This window comes from Symphodus melops, assembly GCF_947650265.1.
Source record: "Symphodus melops genome assembly, chromosome: 1".
NCBI classification, from domain to species: domain Eukaryota; kingdom Metazoa; phylum Chordata; class Actinopteri; order Labriformes; family Labridae; genus Symphodus; species Symphodus melops.
The window spans coordinates 54,041,743-54,053,487 of record NC_136691.1 but is presented as its reverse complement, the minus strand read 5'-3'; the positions used below and the strand labels follow the sequence as shown (position 1 = coordinate 54,053,487).

The 11,745-nt window shown below is 42.2% G+C and overlaps 1 protein-coding gene across 2 annotated transcripts; it reads right to left on the bottom strand.

Annotated features, from left to right (window-relative positions):
- Positions 1-407: 407 nt before the first annotated feature.
- LOC306823433 (leucine-rich repeat-containing protein 43-like) lies at positions 408-7,057 on the bottom strand. 2 transcript variants are annotated; one of them, XM_079342951.1, is made up of 12 exons: positions 6,840-7,057; positions 6,516-6,728; positions 5,535-5,645; positions 5,171-5,310; positions 3,664-3,902; positions 3,420-3,583; positions 2,838-3,000; positions 2,285-2,424; positions 2,103-2,192; positions 1,438-1,597; positions 1,190-1,292; positions 408-627 (listed from the first exon to the last, which is right to left on the bottom strand). In XM_079342951.1, coding segments are annotated over exons 1-11 (1,599 nt in total). In that variant the 5' UTR covers positions 7,017-7,057; the 3' UTR covers positions 408-627; positions 1,190-1,290. The 2 variants fall into 2 exon arrangements, with proteins under 2 accessions (XP_079199077.1, XP_079199078.1); XM_079342952.1 differs by lacking the exons at positions 408-627; positions 1,190-1,292 and having other exon boundaries at positions 1,302-1,597.
- Between the last annotated feature and the right edge of the window lie 4,688 nt (positions 7,058-11,745).

Here is an 11,745-nt window from a genome sequence, read left to right as displayed (position 1 = left end):
TCATGTTGAGAAGTTTCACTGAAGTCTGATCCTCTGCAGCGTCCAATCAGTGAGTGATATACGAGAAGGGGGCGTGTCTGTCAGTGAAAAGACTTCCGTGAAGTCAGCTCTCGTGTCTCCTCGGTCATCGCTCCTCGGATCAGCCTCCTCTCTCCTCGATCCTCTCTCCTCGATCCTCTCTCCTCCGTTCGCTATAAGAGCTTTGGGACGATCCTCAACATGGCGGCTTTGGAACTACTTCCGGTTCGGCCGAGGACCGAGGACCGAGGAGACTGCAAATAAGCAAAGTGAGACGTACCCTATGTAGGGACGATAACAGTGCTTTTCTGAACACTTGTCAACTTGAAGCAGTCTGCGCAGCCGCACAAAGAAGCTCTCTACCCATTAAAAACAAGGGGAAAAAAGCCTTGGTGGACAGAAGGCCTTTATCAAATATGTTGACACGTCTGAAGCCAAGTCTAAAATCTGAACTCGGGATGAGTCGACTGTTTTAAGAGTCTTGGTGTGAGCTCAGAGCTCGCTGAGCTTCAGACGCTGACTGCCATTTGTCCAGCTGCACTCTGAACTCCACGCTCAGCGGTTCCTGTCGGTCGTCCTTCTCGCTCTCCTTCCTTCCTCTTCCTTTGCCTACGGAGAGCGACGAGAGACAGGCATCGCATCAAACAGCACCAAAACGTATTCATTCATTTAAAGTGTATCGTTTTCATAGGACAGGCGTTCAATGGAGGAATGAGTCCATCTAGTTTGCAGGTGAACTCCTGCACACATGGCCAACTTTTCACTGTTGGCAATTTTGACCATGTGCAACAGGAGTTTGTTTGCAATATGTGGAAATAAAAACAAAGAAATGGCCAAATATTGGGCGCTTAGGACTTCTACTTTCGTGACTTGGTCCACCCATTACGTCTCCGTACGCCTCCTATACGTAAACACTTCACCTTTGAACATGGTTATTGACCTCACTGACACTCCTGGTGTCGAAAATGGAAACATATACAGCCATAAATGATTCAACCATCAGATCAAATCAGGAGACGAATCTTTACTAAAGGGAGAAACAGCTTTATTAACCAGCGTCACCAAGAAAAATCAGTGGAGATTTTGAGAAAGCATCATAAATTAAATCCTCATGTCTGCTCAGGGCTTCCGTAGAAATCCGATTTAATTTATTATCTCTGATTTTATTCACCTTTCGAGGCGGCTGAGTTCCTCCGTCTGTTGCTGCTGCCTCCTCTCTGCTTGGTTTCCTTTTCGTCCTCATTCTTGTCCTCCTTTGTTTTCTTCACCAGGTCCTTTAAGTGTGAAAAATAAACAAACGGAAAAAAAATTATAAATTCCTCCTGATCTCTGCTCGTACGGTGAAAACGTGTTCGGCATGTGAACTTGCCCTCTTAAATGTCCCCAACTCTGAGTCCGCGTGCAGAACACCAAACTCACAGAGGACGTCGACCCTTTGACCTGCTTTGAGCAGGTTTTGCAGGGGGACGTGGACAGACGCCAGGACTCTTGTGACCGGAGCGTCTTGGACCAGCTCCTGGGCTGATTTCTTCTTTTTGTCTTTACTCTTGTCTTTGTTCGGACCAGCTTTGTTCAGCGTCTGAGGAAAAGATGCTCAAAGGTTGTCCCAAACCTTGTTTTTATTTATTTTTTAACTTTTATACTTTAACTCTTCTCAAACAGCAGAATGAACACTCTGAGGTTCATCCCTGTTTGCTGTGTGCATGCCTTCCACCTGTGCAGCATTAACTGGAAGATCAACACTGCAACCTACTGGGTGTGAATGAAGACGAATGAAGAGGCAGGAAAGTGAACTCTGACCTCAAGTACTCAATGAAGGAACATTGCTAAGCCACTTGTCACTTGTTGTCACATCACCTGAGATGGATGGGAAGTTGTAAATGACCTCGATGTGACTCTTCTACCACTAATCTCTCTCTTTCTATCTTTCCAATTCGTGCAGCTTTGGATTACACGTTGAACTTTCTGTACTTTTTGATACCATCAAATGAAAGGAGATAACTATTTGTTCCACATTTTTTGACCAGTTTGTGGGTGTGGGTGTGTGTGTGTACACACTGACTAATACCGTTTGTGACACTCACTTCTTTTCCTTTCCCGCCTCTCTTCTCTTTCACAGCTGGGTTTGGTTTGGCTGTAGGTCCGTCCTCCGACGCTGCCGGCCACGACAGGACCTGAAGTGTAAAATCCCCAGATATGAGTCCATACCACATTCCTCCAAAAACAAAAACAAAACTTTAACCCCTCAAAACTTTGTCTCCTGTACCTTCTCCTCCTCGATCCTAAGATGAAGTCCTTGTTTGAGGAATCTCTTAAACCTGCTCAGATCCCCGACGGCGTGCGTCTGCGCGTCACTGAGGTCCACGCATTCGGCCCACGGCAGTTTTGATGTGCGGCGTCTCGACACTGTGAAAGAAAGAGGATATAAGAAAAGCACACAGGTGAACGTGTGTTGGAGCTGCATGCACGAAAACACACATTTAATCGAGGCCTTTAAAAAACACACGACATTCAAAAACCACAGACTGACTTTTAATCTCGATATATGATCAGTCAGTTAGTCGAAAGCTCTCCACTGGCTGGTCTTTTTCTCTGAAAGAAACCCTCTAAATTCCTTCGAAAGCGATAAGAAATCACAGAAATACAGGATGCATGACTAAGTCAAAATAAGTTGTCATAACTCTGACATTGTTTCCAAAGTGAATGCTGAGTAACTTTATCTTCTTGCGTAGAGTGACTCGGCTCTATCTGTGTTTGATGGCGGGGCAGGCGTAAAGGCTGCTGTGCAGGTCACAAGGGGAAGTTGTCCGTGTTGTTACCATGAATCATGTCACAGCAGGTTTCCTCGTCTGCATCCACCTCTTCCCATGATCCTTTTCCTTGTGCACAGTTTCTCTTTGACGCCATGTTGACGTCGCTGGAGATGTTTTCTGCAGCGTTGGCTGCGGATGCTTGGAGAAAGTTAGGCTCACGGTGCGACGTCTGTGAACAGCAACGCACACACACACACACACACACACACAAACTATTTTAAGACATTTAAAGTGGAAAACATGTTGCCTCTGTGCTAGTGTCGCTTTTTTCTCTTTTAAATGATTCTAACATGTTGAACGTTGTCTCAGATTCCTCAGAAGAGTTAAAAATAGAATTTAAAAAGGCATCTCAACCAGATCGAACACGTTGTTGACATTGTGCCAGGTAAAGGCAGGCAATGCCCCGACATTTTTTGAAAGTTTTCAGGAGGTTTTTTTTTGCACGTGTGAAAAAACTACTAAAGAGGATTTCAGGTAGAAAAGTGTCCTGAAATGTTTGAAAGATTTTAAGGAACAAATGTGGGTAAAGTGCTCCTCTGTGAAACATCCAAAGCTGCAAAGAGACAGGGAGGATGTACTGTACTTCACCAGTGTGACAGCACTTTGATGACTAAAGGAGTCGTAGGAGACGTAGTAGCTGTAGGAGACGATGGGGAACTCGGGAGCATTTTCATCCACACTCATCGCGGGATCTGGGATTCCCCTCATCCTGCCCACGGTCACTGTGGCTGATGCCCGCTCCTCCATCAGATCTGCAAAGGAAAATGACGGTGATGAAATAAATGCAATGACACATCACAAGCACGCGCTCGAAACTCATCCACAGTCCCACCTCTGACATCAGCCAGGCCCCTGTAACGACGCCTGTCCTCCAAGGAGATCCACGAGGCGTCCAGGCAGGAGAGCTGTGGCAGACTGTCCACGGTGAAGCCGGGGTAGCAGGACGCGAGAGTGAAGGGGTTTCCCTCCAGCGCCAGCGTCCTGAGGCGGGGCAGCGTGCTCAGAGCGGTCACAAGGGCCCGCTGGTCCTGAAACTGGCAGTCGCTCAGGTCCAGACACACCAGCTGAGGCCTGAGGTACGATAAAAACAAGTGTTTTCTTCTGCATGACTGACAACGTCTCACAAATGTATATGAAGAAATAGATTTACTCTTTTTTTTTTTCTTTCTGATCCCAAATAAACCCTGTGACATAGACAGAAGATTTATTTTTCCCGCTATTTTAGAGGTCGGGCCGTGGAAAGAGTCAGATACAGGGCAGAGAGAGAGAGAAAGAGAGAGTGAGGAACGACATGCGGGAAAGAAGTCCCTTATCGGATTCAAACCCAGGCCGTCCGCTCTCAAGGACTTACACCTCTGTACACGGGGAGCAGCCACTAACACTCAGCTACTGTTGTGTGCAGACAGAAAGGAGTTATTTCAAAGTGTTACTTCGACATTTGTTGATGTATTTCAATAAAGAAAGGCGACTTCAAAGAGACACATTTAAAAAAAAAAAAAAAAAGCACCAAAAAAAATCACATTTTGGATGTCGTCATGAGTCAAATTATTTCCTATTTATTAATTTGTCAAACTAGTTAAATATCTTGTAATTGTTTGTATTCGTGTACAGGGTAATCACTGAGGCTCTGTGAACTCTTTGTAAAACAGTATTAAAGTGTTTTCATGTGATGATGAGCAATAAACTCGATGAAGAACAACCTGAACTTTTTGGTGCATGTTGATTAAAAAAAAAAGAAAAAGCATCAAGGTGCCACTCAGCTGACTAATGGGAGAGTGGGAGTCACTGATTTAAACTTCTCACTGCAGGGGAAACCACATTTAGCTGATGCGGTTTGAAGTGAGAAATCTGTGAAACGCAGACATGGTAAAGGGTAAATGGACTTGAGCTTGTATATCGCTTTAACAATAATAATAATAATAATAATAATAATAATAATAATAATACATTTTCTTGACATTTTTGGCAGAGACATTAAAAAAGGAAAATGTTTTTTAGGCCCTTTTCAAAGCGTCCACTGACTGTGGTGCCCTCACCTGATCGTCAGATTCCCCCCCCCCCCCCCCCCCCCCCCACACACACACACACACACACACACACACACACACGTGGCTGATGCATAAACTCTCGGTTCAGAGTCTTGAACCCCTTTTATTTATGTCCTTCACAGCGGGGGATTTTTGGCAGCAGGGTATTAACGCCATCACCTCTGCGTGATGACGTTTCCTGCTGTGGTCACACCTGAGTTCATCCTGACGTCTTGCAGAAATGTTACTTTGAGACTAAAAAGGGGCTTATGTTTATTATGTGTGTGTGTGTGTGTGTGTGTAAGAGCTAACCAGTGGCGTCCTGTAAGATGGGAAGCGTCCTCATGGGAGCCCAGTCTGTTTGAGCCGAGGCCGAGGTGCTGCAGACGGGGAGGCGGTCGACTGGTGAGGGCGTTCAGAGCGGACACCTCGTTGGCACAAAGCTCCAAAATCTTTCAAAAGAAAATACTGACGACAATCAAGCAGCTTTCATCACCACACTCGCGACACCTCGATGACCTTTAGTCATGCCGTACGATGACGTAGATAACCCAGTTACTTCAAAGTAAGTTACTGGTGACACGTCTGTTTGAGTGTGGTAACTTCCTGTTTGTTTCGTGAGTTAAACCACCCTCACTATGAGAGAGGACAGGATCTTAGGCTCTACTGGACTCACCTTTAAAGTGCTGGGAAGGTTTTCTGCAGGGACTTGTGAGATTTTGTTGGCGCTAAGCACCAACTCCTCCAGTTTCGAGAATCTCAACAGGCCGTCATCGATGACCGACACCTGAAGGACGACACAGGAGAAACATCAAGTTTAGTAACATTCAAAAGCGAGTGCTTTGGCACCAGGAATAGGAGCATGTTGTTGTTGTTGTTGGGAATAACTCTTACTCTTCACAAGATAAAAAAGTAGAAACATGAAACACGGGACGTGATGGAAAACATGAGGTTTGCCTTGATGTTGAGCGTGGCGTGAGAGCTGTATCTCAGACGTGGGAAAGATTTTTAATCTTGGGAATCCGAGCAAAAGTCAAATCAAGTTTATATGGCAGATTTACAAACAGCTTCAGCTGACCAAAGTGCTTTACATGCACACAAACCAATACCTACCTGGACTATCAGTCAGGGACTCAAATTATCAAAAGGATAAGAAACAACCATTCTTATAAATAGACAGAATAGGTCATGGACTTGGACCCATAGAAAAGAGTCAGGGACTCCTAAGAATCATGAATCACGGGACACATTATCAGTAGTGTACCTTTGGGGTGTTTCGGCCTTTTAACACTAGACGCCCTCATCAAAGGCGGCCAGCTACAGGCTGATCAAACCTCAGCTTGTGTCCCATGCCCAATCATGAGAACTGCCCAGTTGTTTTAACTGGTGCAGCTCATGGCACTATGCGAGGCAGGGGACGCCCTCTTCCCTGAGTCAAGCTTGGAGCTGAATTCAGGTTTTATTTCCCTAACATCCTAAATTTATTTTTATTTCTTGTACGTCCTATACTTTTTCTCTTTTAGTTTCTTTTATGGCTTTTAGATTTTACTTTTTTTTTATGAGCCCTCAACAGCAGGAAGGATGATGATCGACCGGTTTTGACAAAAAGCTTGAATCTGTTTGAGCAGGTTACATATGGTCACATAAGGTAACTCACATTCTTGTCCACGATGCGAAGTGTGGTGAAGTGTCTGTGGACAGAGTCAGTACGCAGGCGTTCAGGTGTGAGCACAGCCATCTCTCTCAGAGCAGAAGCCTGAGGGCTCCATGATGCGTCGCTCCGCCACGGAGAGTGACAGCAGCTCAGCATATCGAGGAGGGCGTCTGTCTCCTCCGTCTCTGCAACCTCTGCATTTGTATTTGTTGCTCTCTGAGAAAAAAAAAACTTGATTAGTTGCACTGTAACAAGCATGCATGCATGCAGCAATGTGGACATAGGAATGTTTTATTATCCATAATTCAAATGCTGACAACAACTCACCCAGCAGCCGTATCCACAGGGAAAATCCTCCAGACACAGGCGGTGAATGAGCTTCTTCAACACTGTAGAAAGTGCGTTAGAGGTCATGCTTGTACACAGAAGTGTTTTTTTTCCCTTCTCCTGCAACGTAGAGGAGAAACACAGCATAGCATCAGTATGTAATGTATGGTCAGTCATGAAGGGAACAAGCCCCTGGTGTTTGTTTACAAAAAGCTGCCTGTTGCCTGGCAACAGCCTGGACTCTCTCAAGGAGAACTGCACTTTGACTCTTTCATGCGGTGACAGTTCTGCACTGGAAAAAGTGTTTCTTCTCTACTATTCCTACTTATTATCTTGTCTATGTGAAGTCATCACTAGCATTTTATTTATCCTTACTATTTACATGAGAGGAGTGAGTCTAACTTGACGAATTGTTTGTGATGTTTTCCTCGTCTTTCAGGTGTGTGAAACATCCCCTTCATTGAACTTCAATTGAATAAATAAACATGTGTTTCCATGACTGAAGTATCCTGGATTGATTTGTGCATCCTGACTTTAAAGCCCATGAGGATAGTCACACCATGAATCTACTTAACACCCTTTGTGAGAAAGACTTTAGCACATGCTAACAGCTCTCGCTGTCTGTTTTGTGTCACTTTTTCTTTGCACCAACACCAGCTCGTTTACACGCTCACAGATACATTACTGTTTGTGACAAAGTCCTAAGATCACTACGTTAAAGTTTGGAGTTAAGCATGAACGCACACGATTTTGGCGCCAAACTAGCTTACACCGAGGTTATGAGTTCAGTTAGCGTGCCTTTCATTTTCTGTTGCTTTGAGCTAAACGCTAACATCAGCAAATGTGCTTATATTGACTTTACTAATAAGTTTTTTTGAAGAAAGTAAGGAATGACATGCAGGAAAGGAGCCCAGGCCCCTGGCTTAGGATGAAAGCCTGAAACGTAACCTGATAGGTCATCGGCACCTCAGCCTCATGTTTGAGTAAAATTAGCATCTTAAGCGTGCTAAAAAACAACGTAAATTGGAGATCATAAGTTTAGCATATTAGCACGCTGAAATATTTTAAGTAAAACTGTATCCAATGAAAAGGCAAAACCAAGGCACTCTTCTTAAAATAGAAAAGCTTTATGTTAATTCATCATGGAAATGATCTAATTAAGCCAACATGTTACAGTCGACCTTCGTCAGGGCTAGCTTAATTTCATCGGTTCCACGATGATCTATCCTTTACAATTAAGCTTTTATTTATAAGGAGAGTGTCTTGGTTTTGCTTTTTTAAATTCATTTTTCTACCAAAGATCCCATTTTTTATTGTTAAGTTGTTTCACCTCACTAAATAAAGCCAAGCTCTCCTATTGTGTTTCTAAATAAAAACTTGGTGAAGATTCAGAACATTTTGAAATGACTTAGAGGGACATATGGACGTCTTTCCTGACCATCACAAACGTTTGATGATTTACCAAAAATAAATAAATACCATTTCTTGTCTCATTAATTTTTTTTTTTATGTTTATTTGACAGGGACTGATGCAAGTGAAAGTGACAGTGGTAATAGCTGATGCTATCTTGCTACTCCAGTCTCTAGAAGGGCATCTGTGTGACTAAGAGATTCAAACAGTAAAAGGTAAAAACAGCTGAAGAGAGGTTATGATACCTTAAAGCCATCTAACGCAATCCATCTGATAGTTCTTCAAGCCTTGTAGTCCGGTTTAAAAGAGCTGGAGGGAAAGGTACACCAATGTTTCAATGATTTGGTTTCAAAATAAAGTTGATAATACAAAAGCTATGAATCATATTTCTAACCTTTTCATCAAATTGTGGATTTTGTCATTCAAAGTTTTACCCTAAGTAATGACTGCGAGGTGGACTTTTTTAACCAACAAGAATTAATCATTTCCACTGTGGAGTGCAATGTGTGTCTTACGTGACTCCTGCATCAGCTTATTGTTATCTCGGTTTGCTGTTGACAGTGCTGAAATGAATGATGTAAACATCCTGTAGAGTTGATTATCCAATGTAAGGCCGTTGATCTTGACTTGTCATTAGGAAATGTCTTATCGGATAGAGCATCTTTAAAAACCTTGCATCATGGTTTTGGATGTCGTCATGGGTCAAAGGAAACAAGAATTTCTGAGACTAAAAAAAAGGAAATAAGTGAAACAGGCGTATGATCAAAAGAAAAGGATACGATTAAGTATGACTTTAACCACTTAATAGTAACCAGGGTGACTGTGCCTTGCTTCCTCAACTTTGATCTGAATGTTTCAGGCCTTCTCTTGAAATATTTGAACGACATCGACAGTGTGATTTAAACAGAACAAAGTTAAGTGTGTCAAACCATACGTTTACTTCATACTCCTTTTAAGCATCATAAAAAAACATTTCTGAGTCAAATGAGAGGACTGAGCAGAGGTTTCCTTTTTTTTGTCAATCGACTGATAAGCATCAGAATTCTTACAACTCTGTGCGTGGCATCACCACAATGAGCCACCGCCTGGCCTTTCTCGAGAAGTTGCAAACTAATAATCAACCAAATGAGGGCATGCTTGGAAAAAGTTACATGTGTACTCTCTCACACTGCATATATACATATATGATGCCAGCCAGTGCCAGTGTAGGAGCAATCAGCAATAAGACCAAATATATATGATGTCTCGTGGTAAAGGTAAGTTTTCTTTAACACTAAAATGTTATTATAGGTGTTGAGAAAATGAAACGCGTCACTCTTCAGTGCTCATGTAAATAAATGCTTCTTTGGTCAAAGATTGGTTGTAGAGATTACACGAGTATTGAACTGTCGACAGTTACTCTTTCAATCCACAAACACCCTGAACAAGTCAAATACAGTTTAGCTCATGGTTAAAAACTAAACAGTTCTTTCAGGAGTGTTGACTTCATTAATCGATTATTCTGTGTTATTTCAATCTCGACTTTTGACTCTCTGATTTTGACATAATTATCACTTGAGAAAATGTACCGTTCACCTTCTATGCAGATGACAACGTCTTTTCGGTCTTTATTGCAGAACACCTGCTATGTTGCATCGTGATGCTGCACGTCTCATTTGTGGCCTCTCAACCAATTCGTGGAGCAGAAGAAGTGGAGAGTGCCGTGGAGAATCTTCGGAAAAACATGAAGAAGGTGGCGATCACTTGGTGTGATCTACTGATGGCAGAAAATGATTACGTATGTACACACACAGCATATTTTATTAGCAAATATTCTTGATAAAGTTCACAGAAAGTGATCCTTGAGGTCAATAGATCTTGACTGGTTTAGCTTCGGGAGGACCAACCACAAAAATCACAACCCCCATTTTTAAAATATTTCAACCAATCAGATTTATTTAAAAAAAAAAAGAGGTAAACTTGAGCTTGTATAGTGCTCTTCTAGTCTTCTGACTTCTCAAAGCGCCTTTATAACGCACGCCAGTCACACCGACTTATTCACAGGAGCTGGGGATCAAACCCCTGACCTTCCGGTTGAGAGACGGCGGGCTCTACCAGACAGTAAAAAACACGTGACAGAACAAAGAGATGAAACCAAACAAGCATGTTTAAAAAGACCTTTTGGCTCGATTGGTTTTCCCATATTGGCGACTGCCTAAAAATCCCTCTGCAGCCCACTTTAGGTTCCCAACCCACCACTTGAGAACCACAGCACGAGATTGTTAAAGATGCTGCTCTGCATTTTTGACTTTATCATTTTGTCCTGTCTCTAGGTGAAGGTTATGTTTGACGATGATCCACCGAATTACAAAGCAAATGGGACAGAGCCTCCCGAGGGAATAACGTTTCCAGTGGGAACCAACGCCACAGAAGTCCTGGACTCCGTCTGTGAAATCAACCACTACTTCAAAGACCATCTGCCAGAAATCATCAAGAATCTCACCAGGCAACCCGAGAAGGAAGATCTCACTCAGCAAATCCTCGATAACATTACAATGTTTTACCACCAATTCAAAGCAGCAGTCCAAAAGACAAGCAGGGATTTAAAAACCTCTGACAAACTGAGCTGTAGTTACAGAAGTTTAGAAATGAAAGATGATTACAGTTTGAAAGTGCTTGGCATTAAAATAATGTACTTTTCCAGACAATGGCTTATGAGTTTCACAGGCAAACATCCCTCCTGTATAAGTCAATGAGTAAATGTGGAAAATGTTAAAATGGTCTTCTGACTGCTCAAAGCGCTTTTACACCGCAGGTCACAGCCGCCTTTGTGGTTAATGTATTTATTTATTTATTCATTATTTATTTGTTTGTTTTGATGGTATTTAAGTGTTTATACTGAATGATCTGCCCTGTATTGCTACATTTTGATGTACATAATAAAATAAAGGCATTAAAAAATAATTGGTTTTTTTTCAATATTTGTGAAATAATTACACACAATGCTAACAACTTAGCTCCCACACACCCATTGATACAAAGTGGCGTCAAACTCCCTAACCTGAAATTAACTTCATCAATCAATCAATCAATCCATATTTGCAAAGTGTCAATTCATAACAAATCTAAAGACACTTTACAAAAGAGCAGGTAAAAGACTTTATTCTTTGATATGTTACAGAGACCAGACATTAATCCATCATGAGCGCTGAGAAACATTTAGCAAAAAGCAGAAAGCAGGCAGAAATGTCCAGCAGAACCAGACTCATCATGAACAGCCATCTGCTATAAAAGTGGGAAAGAGAAGGATGCAGGAAGAAGGATTTACCTTGACACTTGTACAACACATGTAAACATGTACAACACATGTAAACATGTAGGCTTGACCTGCAGGTTGTACTCTAATACAAACATACCATTTAATTACAGGTTATTTGTATAGCACATTTCATACAAACATAAACTGTGCTTTACAAACAAAATAACAAAGTCATTTAAAAAAAAAATCAAATCAAC